Consider the following 16,070-nt stretch of genomic DNA (forward strand, 5'->3'; position numbering starts at 1 on the left):
TGGATGAAGTTGTTGCGGCTTTTTGGGCCTGCGATCGGGTTGACTATACCTTGAAACGGACGCCTGCCTTCCTTACCCTCCATGCCTGCCTGCCTGCCGTGTCTGCCTGAGTTCGCATTTCTCCGGCAACTGGTCAACGTCAAGGGCGTCCGTGAGCTATGGGGCCCGATGGGAAGGTCATGGTATCCAAGCCTGGGCCAGGGATCGGCGACAAGCCCAAAGTTACCCATGACACCCCGTTCAAGCGAGGTCTTCGACACGTCCATCGACTTCTCGTGTTCGGCACTGCGATGTGGTACGTCGTCATCTCCCTGATGGCGACAGACGCCTCCCTCGTGATTCTGAAGGACCAAGCGCACTACGACAGCGGCATCATCCCGCTGGTGTCTCCGTTGATAGCCGGATACGCCGGGACAAGCTCCATTCGAGAGAGTCCACTCGTGATGGAGACGCTGAAGGACTCGACCAAGCCCTTCGAGTCCGGTACACTCTTCCTCGTCTCCAGCTCCAGTACGTCGTTTGAGCAGTGTGCGAAAGTCGTCAACAGCGACGCGGTTAATGTGTACAAGGACTCGTTCTTGCGGTGGATCTACGACGATCTCCAGGAGAAGACGGCGTACAACATTTCCCTCTTCAATGAGGTCGAGCTGGTGCTGCCAGTCGTGGACTGCGACTTTGCTGCCATCGACGGCGGAGGAGCTGCAGTAGCCCGCGTATACTACCTCGTGCGCTATAAGACCGACACGGACCGCATGCTGCTGCTCCCCACGTCGATGTCAATTCAAGATTACTACATCGCAGAGCAATACGAACGCGGGTCAGCGCTTCTGCTAGCGTTCTCGGTCGTGGAGGACATGCAGTCGACTCTGGTCGACCACCACTTCGCTATAGCGCTGGACTACCCGTACGAGTACAAGCCGGACTTTGAGGTCTGCAACTTCTTCGATCACATGGATACAGGCTTTTGGTCGCTTGAAACGATCCCTCGCGACTCGTTCCTGAGACCCCCGAAGCCCATTCTTTCAGCCCGACAACTCGGATTCTACCTGGACAAGGAGACTTCGCAAGTCAATCAGATCAATTTTCATTGGGATCCTCCGGACGACGCGTACTCGGCGTTGACCGACTGGAACTGGCACGGAGATGCCATCATCCGAGACAACTGGGCCTGGGTGCACATCATCCACCTGCTATTCGCTCTGGACGTGCTCTTTCAGTTGAGTCTTCTGCTCTTCCTTGTGTTCCGCAGTCTCCGACAAGGGCGACTCTGGATTGGAGACGCGTTTGCCTCCATTTCCAACGCCTTGCTCTATCGGGGCATTTACGTGGTTATCTCTAACCATGTGAACGGGTACTGGACCCTTACAGAGTTCAGTCTCGCACTTGCTAATTCTATTGGCGGCAACTCCACCGTCAAATATCGCTCCGATATGGCACACGCAGATATGCTCACGATTTACCTGAACCTCGTGAGTATCCTGAGCTACGTCCTACGAGAGCGGGTGGATCCGATCTTCGTTATGGTTTGCTTCGAGATCGGCTTCTACAGTCGCGAGAGTATGGCGACCATCCTCCCTGCTCTCCAAAAGCTGATCGTCGACTATTCCAACACGGAGAGTGCCTACGGTCAAGTCGAAGTAGACGACTTCTTGGCGAATCTATCGCCAATGCGACTCTGGACCGTTCATCCAATCCAACAAAGTGTGTGGCCGCTGCTGGTCGCCACGTTCATCATCATTTACTTGACGCTCATCGTCATTGTCGGGTACATGATCGTCCGCAAGTTGATCCAATGCCACTCGTCGGGATTCCAAGTCGGCGACCCGGATTCGGACAGTAAGAGCACCACCCCTCGACGCCAAAGCTCCGGACTCTTCCGTAAGAAGTCCCAGCCAAGGGAGCTGATGCAGTTCGAGACAGCTACGGGATCGGTGCTCAAGAACCGCTTCGGAGTGCTCGCAAGCTACGACAACTACACCATGATTAATGGTCAGCGGTTCGCATCGGGCGACGCGATCTACTGCAACGGTTTTGTCGTGGCGAACGACAAGTTCGTGGTGGCCACGGAAGATTTGATGTCGCTCATCATCATGAAGCTCACGCGCGCGCGCTTCACCAACATCTATGTGTACACCATCAAGGACGGTACCGGCGTGAACCAGACGGCTCGGCTCGTGTACCCGTCCACGATCTCCTGGCATGATCTGGCAAAGGTGAGTGTCAGCCCCCTGTCTTAAGCATAGCGAGGTTACAGGCAATGCATGCTGCATATGAAAAATACATCTGAATTTTCATGGTCTCTAGCTTGATGAAGCTACGCGAGGATGTTGATGTTGAGGCGGAAGAGGTCGTTCCACGTGAACGTGTTCGGGTATACCAGCCTTGCTGTGCGTTGGACTGTGTATCCATCTACCTCGTAGGCGTACACGTTGATGAAGCGCGTCTGCACTGCCTTGATCATGGCGATGGTTAGAATATCCTCCGTCGCAACAAGGTACTTGCCATTGACCACCACGTAGCCCGAGCAGTACACGCCGTCGGGGGACGCGAACTTGAGTCCTTTGAAGAAGACGTAGTTCTTGTAGTCGGAGATGAGTCCGTAGCGCGTCGTCAGTTCTGCACCAGTCGAGACTTCAAAGTTGGTGAGATTCCCCTTCTGGGCAATGGCTGCGCGCTCGTTCGTGGATCGATCCCCGCTTCTCCCCGTGATGCTGGGGGCTAACGGGTCTGGGTAAATGCGCTTGTAGATCTTCCGCACCACCACAAAGGAGATCAACGTGCCCATGAGGATGTACTTCGGGTAGAACGACGACACCACGAACCCATTGTCCACAGAAGTAAGCTTGTCCGTAGTCCAGAGGCGCATCGGGGACATCGCCTGCTGTGCTTCGGTGACAGCAGCAATTCCTAGTCGGTATTCTTTATCCGAGTAGGATCGGACCCTCTGAAACACTGCAGGAGCCATCTTGACGATCGGCTGGCGGTTGTCGTGAATAGCCTCAAACAGGAACACTCCAACCATAGGATCAATTCGTTCCTTTGCAATGTGGCCGACAAGCCCGAATAGACTCAAGAACATCACCATCAGGTCTGCATGCACGATTTCCGAGTGAATCGGAACGAGTTGGGTGCCCGTAAGGTCGTTGGCGTTCGAGATGCAGAACTCCAACAAGGTCCACTCGCCGTTGACATACCAGGACGCAAACACGAGCAAGCCTCGAATCATGAGCGTGCTATTGGACAAGGCCGCGAAGGCGTCGCCGACCCAGACTTTCCCCTCGCGGACGTTGCGGTAGACAATGAGCGCCAGCACACTGAGGGAGAAGATGGTCTGCACGCAGAAGATCAAGTGGATGCTGTGCACCCAAGCCCACGAGTCGAGAATGACTGGTTTTCCTCTCCATTCCCATTGCGACAATGCTCGCGCTGGGTCGGACTCCTCCAGTGTCCATACGAGGTTTCGGATGTTCGACTGCTCCGACTCAGCCCCCAAGTAGAATCCGCGTCGCCGTGCAGTGAGCACCGTCTTGACAGGGTTCACGATCGAGCTTTCCGGGATACTCGTGAGGTTCCAGTAGCCATTCGTTGAAATGCCCTCGAGCGTGTACACTTCGTAGAGCGGGTCGTGCGTGTAGGCATAGTCCAATCCGATGACGATGTTCTGGTCCACGGTGGTGGCGCTCATATCGCTCACAGTGAAGAGCGTCGTCACAATGGCTGGTCCGAACCGGTTTGCCTCAGGGATGCGGTAGTCTTGAATCGATACCGAGGTGGTGAGGAGCTGTACGTCTGACGGATCGCTCTTCCGACGCACGACGTTGAACACTCGAAGCAAGGACGGATCTTCCTCAACCAGAGGGGGCGACGTGCAGTCGATGACGGGCACTACAAGCTCGAAGTCAGCTAGTTGCGTGAGGTTGTAGGATCCTCTGGCCACGATGCTGTCGAAGTTGGCTCGGAGGAATGAGTTGCTGTAAATATCAGCATTAAACGCCTCGACTGATCCACACTTCTCCGTCGACGTGGCTGTCTCGTTCTCGAGAAACAGCGCGTAGTCTCTTGGAGTCGTGTCACCCTTGAGCGTAGTTTGAACCAGCAGACTGTCACGGATTAGCCCGCCCCCGACGTATCCGAGTATGAGCTCGGACTCCATTGTTCCGAAAGACCTCGAGGCGATCGGATCCCCTCGTAGCACCTGGAACGTGACGATTGTTGCGCGCAGGTAGTTGGTCAAGCACATGAGAGCCGCTCCGACGCCCATGATGCGCCTGATGAGGTTGATAATTTGCGACTTCGTGATCCGCTTCTTCTTGGACCGCTGACCCCCGCTCGCCGTCCTCACGGTCGGAGCGGCCGGCGCGCTGTTCGAAACCCTGGCACCTTTCGTCGGCGTCACGTGCGCGCCCGCCCCCATTTCGTTTCTCGTGAACTTTTTGGTGGAGTTGCTCGAAACTTTGAGGGTAGTTGGGGCTGGTCACTGGTCTGTTTGGAGGCCTCTGGAGGAATGGAGAGAAGCTGTTGTGTGGGCTGTGGTGGGTCTTAAGACCGCTGGACAAGACAAGCAAGAATAGCTTTAACAACTGTGAGACGATGGTTTTCTAAAGCTAGCGACAGTACTTGCCCACTTACCTCTTGGTCTGAGAAGGCCTGACTGAGTGCAACGTACGTTTTGTCCCATTCCGGGCCTTTTGTTGCGTTGATGAATATGGGGTCCAGTGCTTAGCATAAACCAGCAAGTCTCGGTAATTAAAAGTTGTTTAGCGCGAATGCGGGTCCGTTTCCCTATGATCGGAGTGGAGCTCAGCAGTAAACAATTTGTGAGGCTTAGATGATGCTTTGGTGTACGGTCTCGATCACGAGAGCACGGTCACGTCTAGGTGCATGAGGTCTGTCCAGGTCAGTGTAGTCGGATACACGAGGCGCGAGGTCTCATTCACAGCGCAGCCGTTGATGATCTCGTACACGAAGATGTTGGTGAAGCGGATGCGGATGAGCTTCATCGTGATCAAAGGGATCAGGTCTTGCGTTGCCACGAGGAACCTGTTGTTGGCCACGAGAAAGCCGTTGCTGTAGACTGCGTCGATTGTAGCCAGGAGCTGGTTGTCGCGCATGATGTAGTTTTCGTATCCAGAGATCACTCCGTAGCGCTTCCTTAAAGCCGCACCCGTCGCCGACTCGAACGAAGTGAGATCAATCTGCTGCAAGCCCTCAACCATGTAAGCGGTTGAGCGACGCCGCCGAGTCATTCCGTGGTCTCCGCCGCGATCTTCAAGTCGAGAAACTTTACGAACTATAATGTACCCGACAACGAGAACGATGGGGCTGAAGATCGAGATCACGATCGACGAGACGACGTAGATGCGGTTGTCCGGGATCTCGTACGACGTTAGCAGCTCCATCGGAGAGAGACCTGCCAGTCCAGCGTTCACTTTCAGCAGACCACGAGTAGTGTCTGCTATAGCGAAATCCGCGATGTTCTCCCTCAGAACCGGAAACAACTTCGCCAATTCCACGCGGTAGCTCCATCCCAACTCGAAGGTCAGAAATGCCAGCAAAGGGTCGACCCGTTCTCGAGCGAGATAACTCAGTAGAGTCACCAGATTCAGGTACACTGCGAGCAAGTCGACGTGCACCAGTTCGGGTCGGTAGTAGATGACATGCTGATCCGTGATGGAGTCGCCGATAGAGATGCACATCTTCGTGATCGTCCAGTACCCGTTCAGATGATTGCACACAAGCACCAACACGCCGCGATACAGCAGCATGTTTGAGATCGTGGTGAACGCGTCGCCCACCCACACGTGGCCAGCGCGGAGGCGTCGATAGATCACAAAGAACAGCACGCTCAAGTCGAAGATGACACGGAGCTCGAAGATGCCGAGGGTTGCGTGCGTCCAAGCCCACGAGTCGAGGAGTACTGCTCGGCTGTACCATCTCCATTCTCGCAGCTCTGATGCCGGGTTACTTGATAGCTCCAGTCGCGCAGTCTCGATATTCGACTGCGACGTTGGATCACCTTTGAAGCGGCCAAACCGGCGAGCCATGCGCACATGCTTTGCAGGGTCCAAGGTGCGTTGGTTCGGGAGAGTTTGCAGCAACCAGTAGTTGTCGCCGTCGACCCCTTCGAGCTCTGAGTATAGAAACTCAGGGTCAGCCACATACGGGTAGTTGAGCGCAACAGCGATGTGGTAGTTAAGTGTTTTGACTCGCATATCGTCGATGGCTGCGATCAGAAGCACCATCCCTGGGCCTCTCTGGAACTGCTGCCCTACTTCGTAATCCTGAGCTGCTAGAGATGTCGATAATAGCTTCACTTCGGTTGGATCGCTCTTCTTGCGGACTAGGTAGTACACACGCGCCACCGCTGGGTCCCCAGACACCAGCAGATCGAATGTGCAGTCTACAACTGGCACGATCAGCTCCAGTTCCTTCACGTACGAGAGGTTGTAGGACACGTGGGCTTGCATTCTGGAGAAGATGAAGCGCAGGAACTCGTTGCTGTAGATTTGGTTGTTGAAGTCAGGGAGATCCGAACAAGTCGTGAACGATTGAGCTGAAGCCGTTGCGAGATAGAGGGAATCGTTGCGCGGGGTGGTCGATCCCCCGAGAACTTCTTGAACGAGAGGGCTCTCTCGGATTGTCCGAGTGCCGGCGTAGTTGGAGATGAGATTTGCCTTGTGGATTTCAACAGGCAAGTCGTGTGGCACGGTTCCACGGAGCACCTGGAGCGCTGTTGAGAAGGACTGCAGCGATATTACGATGTAGGCCACTGCGACAGCAAACACAGTTGTGCGGTAAACCAAAAAGCCAATACGCGCAGGCGATAGCGCTTCTGGCGGATGGATGAGCTTGTCCGGTGGGATGAACGTTGAAGGCCGGTGCTCATTCTCGCGCTTCGGGGCGCTGCTGGCAGGCGGGAGATCTTCCGCTGTGATGTCGGAAAAGTCGGCGTCGTCGCTGGGCGCGGGAGTCGATTCACCACCCATTGGAATTCGTGGTCTGAGTTTTAAAAGTGATCGAGGGCACTGAGATGAATCGGTCATAAGGTCACTGGACGGTTTCAGAGCCAAATGAAGCGCGAGACAAGTTGCATTCATTCGCGAGCTTGTTGCGACTCGAATGGCAAGATTGTATAAATGCTTTAAAGCCACGGATGCCTCCCGCGTAGATTATTAATGGGGTCGTATACTGATCGGGTCGGGGATTGGTCGGGCTTGCCTATGCACAATTGTAGTGTTGTACAGTAGAACGATCAAACACTGTCGAGAGAGGCCGACCGTAGCGAAGCGTAGGTCTGCAATGGTCGGCGCATGGGCCGGAGTAGGTATGTCTAAGTAGGAGTTACTATCTTTTTACAGACGCCTTACCCGCCATGAGCGAAGCGAAATTGGCGGTGCAAACGAGGAGCTCGCCCAGGCGTAGCCCAACCAAATCCACTGACCCGATCAGTATACGAGCCCATAAAAAGTCTATCGCCTCCCGAAGGCCTTGTCTTCCCATGCTCGGAAGTCACTGACGCGTTAGTTAAAAGATGAATCATACACTTGTTCAGACTACACCTTTGCCCAGACTTAGTTGTCTAATCCGCATCCAAAGTTGTCAGCTTTTATTTTGGGTGGGAGCGAGGTACCCGAACTAGGGTTTGGTAGTAGTCTCCAGAATAGTAGCGTTAGTAGGCATATTATGACTACTACTATTACTACTACTATAGCTCTGGGATTGGAGCCATTAGTAGTACTATTTATATAGTAGCCAAACGAAGCATGGCTAGTAGTGCTATTATCCCTACTAATGTACCCATTTCTCAACCGACGGCAGATCGCACGAGTGAGTGGCCACCAGGGCTCGCAAACGGTGCTGACCGGGTACCCGTACCCGCCCGTGTAGCCGTCCAAGCCGAAGTCGGGTACCCGTACCCGCCCGCCCACAAGCCACGGGTGTACCCGGGCCAGCCGGGGCTCAAGGTTTTGTACGGACGGACCAACTGTTACATCTCCCGACACGGTTTTAAAGTTAAACATTTAAGTAGGAACTACGCGAAATCAATACAGAGTGAAAAGGACTTGTGGAGGCTAAAAAAAGACGGCGTAGGAGCATGATATAGCTGGTATAAGTAAGAAATATTACTATTTAGTACTATTTTCGTCAACTTCGGGTACCTGTGGCACCGCCCGAGGTTTGCTTCGGGTACCCGTACCCGACCCGAAACCGGGTATACCCGAGGCGGGTAGGGCGGGTACAAGAAACGGGTACCCGATTGCGAGCCCACCACTTAGGATCCCTCATTAGGCCATGTCGGAGACTGTTTCGTGCTGTGTATGCGGCCGACAGGTGCATCATTTGTGCAACAACGTGCTGTGTGACGTTATCTCAAAGGTAACGCTGCTGTTCGTGGTTGCCTTTGTAACTTCAATTGTACTAAGCAGCTCGCCATACTGATTTTGCGGCTGCACACGTGTTACCAGGGACTTTAATGCGGAGATACCGACTCCCAGGAGCCTACACTCAACTGTACATCTGAGAATCGTCCTTACTCTCAAGTATTCTCCTGACTTCTGAGTAAGAGTAACATGCTTCAACTTTCGAGTACATTATTTCTTTTGGAGTTAGTTTGCTGTATAAACTAGAAGCTAGATACATCAACGTAAGGTGCTGGCTGTTGCACTGTCACAAGCGAAGTGAATAGCATATTGCAAGCAGTCTGGGGTGGTGTTTGTATAGTCTTTGGCTTGACGACGCTTAACTTTCCTATTAACCTCTTCTCGTCAGTACATGTATGCCGATGATCTCCTCCTCATGTATACTTGCGCTGTGCCTTCCTCCTTATTTTTCTAGGTTGCCATACTGGACATGGCATCTTTCCTAAGAAACCAGAAGCCATTTGCGAAGTTACTCAGAAGTCATCACTTTACTCTAAATTAAGTACATCACTCTATCGCTTGTGATCGAGCAATGCGCCGACCGCAATATTCAGGCAAGGTAGAGTGCAATAACGGAGATCGTGTGAAATAGAAGATGCAATATAAAGGTTTGGAGGGTTGAGCAGCTTTGAGGAAGCATTTACGTGTGCTGTTGGTTCGCGGAGGATCGCGAAAACTTACTCGTTGCTCGTCGCCAAGCGCGTCTAAACCGGGTCTTTCGTGAGGGATCCTCTTAGGATGACAACGGACAGCGCGCACCTACAGTTGTAGTTCCTACTTCGCATATGGAGGCCAGTAAGCACGATTGCGGTCGGAATTCAGAATGATGGTCAAATAGTCATAATTAGTAGTCATATTAGTAGTCATATTAGTACCACCGATTCTTCACTACTAATAGATATAGCATTCTACTATTGCCAGAATTTGGATAGTAGTAGTAGTATGACTACTAGCCAATATTCCCACTACTACCAAACCCTGACCCGAACTACTTTGCTTGCACTAAGGAGAGTGGTACCCCTTAGTTCGGGTACCTCGCTTCAACCCAAAATAAAAGCTGACAACTTTGGATGCGGATTAGACAACTAAGTCTGGGCAAAGGTGTACTTCTGCATTTCGAACTTGGGCTTTTCGTTCTGACCTTGCATTCTTATGTAAAAGATAAGAACCAGAAGGCAAGAAAAGGTTTCGAACTATTAAAAGTATTTGAGCGCTCTCTTGTAGCCAAACAAACACGTCGAAGTAAAAAAGAATAAAATGCATCTACAATATATTTCTTTGTTATAAATTCTTCTCGGTCGGTTCTAGGCTAGTGTCGTGACATCTAGGTGAAGCAAGTCGCTCCACGAAATAGTTGTCGGGTACACCAGCGTCGATGTTTCCTTCTCCGTGTAGTTTTCCAGGATTTCATACACGAAGATGCTCGTAAAGCGCAGTCGAGTCACCTTCATCATGATCAGCGGCAACAAATCTTGCGCTCCGATGAGAAACTTGCCATTGACAACGAGGAATCCGTTCCCGTAGACTGCATCGATCGACGCGATAAGCTGTTTGTCATTGCCTGCGTAGTTGTCGTAGCTGGAAATTACACCAAAGCGCTTGACGAGGGCGGCTCCTGTAGCCACCTCAAACGATGTGAGGTCATTCTGCTCAAAGCCCCTCCTGTACGCGCTCGAACGGCGCCTAGCAATGGTCGTTCCTTTATCTCCAGCAACTGCAACTGGTGCACTGGCGTATCGAGTAGACTTCCGACCAGCGATATACGCCAGCATTAGCACGATAGGACTGCAGATAGAGATCACCGCTGAGAACACCACGGGCTTCCGGTCGCTTTCGATCGGGTATGCAGTCAGGAGCTCGAACGGCGATAAATTTTTAAGACCGGGGCCAACGTTCAGCAGACCCAAAGTCGCGTCAGCCACTGCGAAGTCGACGATGTGCTTCCTCAGAGCAGGGAACAGGTTCGCTAGCTCCAATCGACAGGCCCAACCCAACTCAAACGTCAGAAATGCTACCAGCGGGTCGATACGCTCTCGAGTGAGGTAACTCAAGACACTCGCCAAGTTCAAATACACTGATAGCAGGTCTGCATGCACCAGCTCCGGTCGGTAGTAGATGACGTGTTGGCCAGTGATGGAGTCTCCGACGGAGATGCACATCTTCGTTATGGTCCAGTACCCATTCAAGTGGCTGCAGACTAAGACGATAACACCTCGATATAGTAGCATGTTGGAGACTGTGGCGAACGCATCACCCACCCACACGTGGCCTCTGCGCAGGCGTCTGTAGATCACAAATGAAAGCACGCTCAGGTTGAAAATGTCGTTGAGAGCGAAAACTCCGTGAATCGCATGCGTCCACGCCCACGAATCGTGCAGTACAGCACGGCCATACCACCTCCACTCTCGGAGTTCAGACGCCGGGTCACCCGGTAGATCCCAGTGCACCGTCTCGATGTTCGACTGCGCAGTGGGGTCGCCCTTGTAGCGGCCAAAACGGCGAGCCATACGCACTTCCTTCGCTGGGTCCAGGTTACGTTGGTTCGGCAGAGTTTTGAGAAGCCAGTAGTTGTCACCGTCGATTCCTTCCAGCTCCGCGTAAAGAAATTCCGGCTCAGCCACGTACGGATAATTGAGCGCTACGGCGATGTGGTGCTCCAGTGCTGTGGCTTGGGTGTCTTTGATAGCAGCGATAAGCACTATCGTGCCAGCCCCTCGTTGGAATTGCTGGGCGACTTCGTAATCCTGAGTCGATAGCGACGTCGATAGCAACAATACTTGATCAGTATCGCTCGTGTTGCGCACCAAATAGTACACACTCAACACCGTTTGATCGCCCAACACCAGCAACTCGAACGTGCAATCCACCACCGGTGCTATCAGCTCTAGCTCTGCCAGGTACGAGAGGTTGTAAGCAGCGTGCGCCTGAAGCCTCGAGAAGATGAAGCGCAAGTACTCGTTGCTGTAGAGACCGCGATTGTAGTTTGCCACGTTTGAGCAGCCAGTGTGCGAGTGAGCGGAGGGGGTCTCGAGGTAAAGCGAAATGTTTAGAGGGCTGGTCGAGCCCTCCAGCACTTGTAGAACGAGCGGGCTTTCCTTGATCGTAGTCGTACCGGCGTAGTCGGTGATGAGGTTGGCTGTGTATGTCTCGATCGGCAGGTCCCGCGAAATCTGGCCGCGTAGGATCACGACGGCAGTCGAAAACGATTCAAGCGAGATTATCACACACATGATCGCTACAGCGAACACTGCCAGCCGATGCATCAGGCGGAATGTCCGCATCTCCGTTGTGCCTTCGGGGAGCTGCAGGTTGTTGCCGATTGAGCCCAAGGCCGTCAGAGAGGGGCTGGATCTCACCTTCGGCGGGTCAGAGATGTCAGTGAAGCCGGTTTCCCTCATTGCAAGTCTTGCGCTTGACTTTTGAATGACTCAATTCGGAAAGTACGCAACGCGTTCGTTCCTTGGGCTTCTTCGTCCTTGTTCAGAAGTGTGAGGAAGAACAAGTTGGTGAGCATGACCACCGCACTCGCTACTGGAGTGGCATACTATATGTAGCTAGTTTTTCAGCTATTTTAGCTGACGTCTTATCTGTCCCACGCTATGTTAGTCTTGATTTTCCTTTGGTGTCGTCACTCACAGCGATGAGAGGGGGGCAAGCACTTGATTAGTTAGTGAGACTTGGCTGCCAATACCTAACTAATCCCTCTACCCTTCTAGTATTTCGCGTAGACTTGACCCCGGAGAACAGTCTATCTAACCCGTAGGGAGAAAAAAAAATAACCCGTCTTGGGAGAAAAATACTAATCTCCAGTCAGGTGCAAGTCCACGTAGAGAAGAAACACAAATATTGGGCCGCGGGCCTTCTTCTCTCGTACGAGCGCCGCGCTCTCGCTGTTCTTGGCTTCGAAACCACTTCTGCCGTGGTTTCTCCAAGTCGGAAACATCCGGTTCACTGAACCGGGCCTTCGAACCGGTTCCGTGGACCGCCCACTTTGCGTGTTGTGTATTGTCAAAGTTCCCGCTTCCCATCTTACGACCTACTTGCGGGGAAGGTGGTTGTGATGACCATTATGCACATTTATAGAACTATAGCATCATTGAGTGTGATATCTACATGACATCGATCTCAGTTTTCGGGAAGAGGGGGGGCTTTACGGCTTGTGTCGATACGTATTAAGTGATCGACACCACCAACCCGGAAAGACTCTAGAATTGGCACGGACTCGAGTCTTCTTTTGGCACAGATACAACATGGCGCGACATCTTCCCATACAAACCATGCAAAATAAATCGGCATCTAATTTGATGCGCAAGGTAAACGTACATATATTGTAATAAGTTTAATCATGCTTATCTATCGGTTGATCTATGCGAGGATGTTGATGTTGAGAAATATCAAGTCTTGCCAGCTCAAAGTCTCCGGATACACCAGCTGTGCCGTGCGCTGGACTGTATTGCCATCGACAGCGTACACGTACACATTCGTGAACCGCGACCGGAACGCCTTGATCATGATGATCGACAGCAGGTCCTTCGAGCCCACAAGAAACCTCCCGTTCGCCACCACGTATCCGGAGCAATAAACACCGTCAGCAGAAGCAAACTTGAGTCCCTTGAAGAAAACGTAGTTCTTGTAGTCCGAGATAAGACCGTATCGCGCTTCGAGCTCCACTCCCGTGGAAATCTCGAAGTTAGTGAGGTTTCCCTTTTGCGCAGTGGCAGCTGTCTCGTTGGTGGACCTGTCAGCGGTACTGCGTCCAGTGATTCCTGTGGGCTTCTGGTCGGGATAAAACTGGTGATATACCTTCCGCATGCCCACATACGCGAGCACGATCACTATCAGCAGAAGTTTCGGGAACAACGAGGCCGCCAAGAAGCCAAAGTCGATCCCATTGAGCATGTGCGTGGTCCAAAGCCGTAAAGCAGACAATTGTTCCTGCTCCTCCGTCATTGTGGCAATACCCGCGCGGTACTCGGTGTCGGCGTAGTCTACAACCTTCTTCATCACAGAGGCAGCACCGCGTACGATACCCTGACGACTGGTGTGAATAATCTCAAAGAGGAAAAGTGCGAACGCCGGATCGATGCGCTCTTTGGTGAAGCGCCCAATGAGGCCGATGATGCTGAGAAACATGACCATCAAGTCCGCGTGTGCAAGTTGCGCATGGACCGGAACTCTTTGCTTGCCAGAGATGTCGTTTGCGTTTGAAAGGCAGAACTCTACGAGTGTCCAGTACTCGTTCACGTACCAAGAAGCCATGACCAACAGCCCCCTCATCATCAGTGTACCGTTCGACACGGAAGCAAAGGCGTCGCCGACCCAGATCTTCCCCACGGGTAAGTTGCGGAACACGACGATTGACAGCACACCGAGCGAGAAAATGGTCTGCCAAGCGAAGATCAAGTGAATGCCGTGCACCCAAGCCCACGAGTCGAAGATGATCGGCTCGCCGTACCATTCCCACTCCGAGAGAGCCCGAGCAGGGCTCTCCTTCTCAACTTTCCAGTACAAGTTGCGCATATTCGCCTGCTCGGATTCTGCGTGGAGATAAAATCCACGACGCCGAGATGTTCGAGCGTGGATAACCGGATCCACCGAAATATTGTGCGGGACGCTGGCCATTTCCCAGTACCCGTCCTCGGACACCCCCTCTAGGGTGAACACGAAAAAGGCTGGAGAGCTTGTGTACGGGGAGTCCAACCCAAGTGCGAAGTACTGATCCACCGAGGTGGCGCGCATGTCACCCACGGAAAAGACGTTGACCAAGATTGCTGGACCACGCCGACTTTGCTCTGGAATGCGATAGTCTTGTGCCGATAGTGAGACGGCGATGATGCGAACATCCTCCGGGTCACTTTTGCCGCGAACCAAGTTGAACACGCGCAACAAACTCGGATCGCCGGTCACCAGCGGAGGCGACGTGCAGTCCACGATCCCCATGACGTATTCCACGTCTTGAATAATGGAGAGGTTGTACGACCCGTATGCGAGCAGAGCTGCGAAACCGGTGTACGTATTTGCCGCGCCGTACAGGCCCGTATCAAAGACGACGTCGGCGCAATTCTCGAACGACGTGGAAGTTGCGGACTGCAAGTAGAGCGTTTTGTTGTTTGGAGTCGTGTCTCCACCCAGCACCTTCTGGACAATGGGGCTGTCATGGATGAGTCCGCCCCCGCAGTACCCCTCGATGAGCTCTGATTTCATGGTTCCGAACGACTGCGTCCCGACATTTGTACCTTGTAGAACGTCGAGTGTTTTGTACGCCGCCTGAAGCCCGACGCCAGCATACATCAACGCAGCAGCCACCCCAGCAACACGTCGCACCAAGTTGAAGATTTGAGCCCCAGTTATTCGCTTTTTGTTGTGGCCTGGACGCTTGTTGCGGTGCGGCGCATTCGTCTGAGGAGCAACGCGCGCGATGATGCCCGTCATCCCCGCCGGCGTATCCGACTCGATTCCTCGCTGACACGTCCAGTGAGTAGCTGAGGGGAAATGCGGCTCAGTTGGGTGGGGAGAAGTACCAGAACGAGAAGGATGTCCTCGGCTAAATGTGATGATGACTCGAAATAGCTGGAGATTCTCAAGGAATACTTTGGAGTTTCCTATGGAAGCGCACAGGTTTGCTAGACTAGAATAGGAATAGGCTCGGCCGACGATCCACCCGACTATGATTGATTCTCATGCGCTGAATGACGCCCAAGGGGCAACAAGTCGGTCATGTGGTCACTCCGACAAGACCACGAAGGAAACCCCTATCTATGGTATCCTGAGGACCTCCCCCGTTCTCAACTGACGAGGTGGACATGGCTGGAATCCAAGGGTGATGCGACATCCAAGTGTAGGGGAGATCGTGGTTGTTGAAGAGCACCCCTCAAGCTGCCCGCATTGACTTGAGAAGAATCGGAGCCCCCCCCCCCGTCCTCCTCCGATCAAGCATTGATATCGTAAGACGCAGGAAACTGTCTCGCTAGTGCATGCACTTTGACTCGCCTCATCAACAGACTCCAGCCAAAGCCGCAAGAAGACGTGCACTGCATATTGCGCAGCCAAACGCAACACCCGTGACCTTGCTTGCCGGCCGTGATGACCTCCAAAGCGCTTGAGACAGCCATTGGTGCTTGGCGTTTGGACAATCAGCCGGATGGTGTCACAGACATGCAAAACTGAACCAAGGCTGACGTACGAGTTGCTCCTTCATTCCCAAAAGACCCGAAGCAGCCCAAGTAAGAAAGCAAGCAGCGGGGCAGAGCCGACCATGGCAGCGACAGACGCGACACAGACGCCGGACGTGGACTACGTGCTCGTGGACTTCGAGCCACTGCACAAGCAGCGCTGGCGCAGCGACACCGTGCGGCTCGTGTGCGTGCAGTTCCCGCCGCACACGCAGAGTCTGTGGCACAAGCACCTCAACTACGGCATCTACGTGGTCATGGCGCCGCTCAGCGTGACGGAGCAGCCGCACGGCCAGGAGCCGCGCCCGCTCGTGCAGGACAAGGGCTCCGTCTTCTGCCGCGACCACACCAAGGACAAGCTGCTGCACGTCATCACGAGCCACGAGACGCCGCTCTTCATCGTGGAGGTGGAGCTGCTCAAGAAGAAGGAGGACGTGGTGGCGCACGACCACGTGACGCCGCACGCCGCCGTGGGCGT

The 16,070-nt window shown here is 53.3% G+C and overlaps 6 protein-coding genes across 6 annotated transcripts; 2 read left to right on the top strand and 4 right to left on the bottom strand.

Moving 5' to 3' along the window:
- Nucleotides 1-179: 179 nt before the first annotated feature.
- On the top strand, nucleotides 180-2,237 carry PHYSODRAFT_486372 (hypothetical protein; the record flags this gene model as incomplete). The annotated part of the gene is made up of 1 exon (XM_009523231.1): nucleotides 180-2,237. The coding sequence occupies one exon, from the start codon at nucleotides 180-182 to the stop codon at nucleotides 2,235-2,237; it is 2,058 nt and encodes a 685-aa protein (XP_009521526.1).
- A 77-nt stretch (nucleotides 2,238-2,314) lies between these two features.
- Nucleotides 2,315-4,414, bottom strand: PHYSODRAFT_484074 (hypothetical protein; the record flags this gene model as incomplete). The annotated part of the gene is made up of 2 exons (XM_009523232.1): nucleotides 2,315-4,306; nucleotides 4,373-4,414. 2 exons carry the CDS (start codon nucleotides 4,412-4,414, stop codon nucleotides 2,315-2,317), a joined length of 2,034 nt encoding a protein of 677 aa, XP_009521527.1.
- Nucleotides 4,415-4,853: 439 nt separating this feature from the next.
- Nucleotides 4,854-6,986, bottom strand: PHYSODRAFT_483099 (hypothetical protein; the record flags this gene model as incomplete). Its single annotated transcript, XM_009523233.1, has 1 exon — nucleotides 4,854-6,986. One exon carries the CDS (start codon nucleotides 6,984-6,986, stop codon nucleotides 4,854-4,856), a length of 2,133 nt encoding a protein of 710 aa, XP_009521528.1.
- Nucleotides 6,987-9,724: 2,738 nt separating this feature from the next.
- PHYSODRAFT_485359 (hypothetical protein) lies at nucleotides 9,725-11,650 on the bottom strand (the record flags this gene model as incomplete). Its single annotated transcript, XM_009523234.1, has 1 exon — nucleotides 9,725-11,650. One exon carries the CDS (start codon nucleotides 11,648-11,650, stop codon nucleotides 9,725-9,727), a length of 1,926 nt encoding a protein of 641 aa, XP_009521529.1.
- Nucleotides 11,651-12,785: 1,135 nt separating this feature from the next.
- PHYSODRAFT_486181 (hypothetical protein) lies at nucleotides 12,786-14,711 on the bottom strand (the record flags this gene model as incomplete). The annotated part of the gene is made up of 1 exon (XM_009523235.1): nucleotides 12,786-14,711. The coding sequence occupies one exon, from the start codon at nucleotides 14,709-14,711 to the stop codon at nucleotides 12,786-12,788; it is 1,926 nt and encodes a 641-aa protein (XP_009521530.1).
- A 964-nt stretch (nucleotides 14,712-15,675) lies between these two features.
- PHYSODRAFT_327157 (hypothetical protein) lies at nucleotides 15,676-16,062 on the top strand (the record flags this gene model as incomplete). The annotated part of the gene is made up of 1 exon (XM_009523236.1): nucleotides 15,676-16,062. A coding segment is annotated over one exon (387 nt), but the record flags the coding sequence as incomplete, so codon positions are not given.
- Nucleotides 16,063-16,070: the final 8 nt, after the last annotated feature.

The sequence above is a fragment of the Phytophthora sojae genome, assembly GCF_000149755.1.
Source record: "Phytophthora sojae unplaced genomic scaffold PHYSOscaffold_2, whole genome shotgun sequence".
In the NCBI taxonomy this organism is placed as follows: Eukaryota; Oomycota; class Peronosporomycetes; order Peronosporales; family Peronosporaceae; genus Phytophthora; species Phytophthora sojae.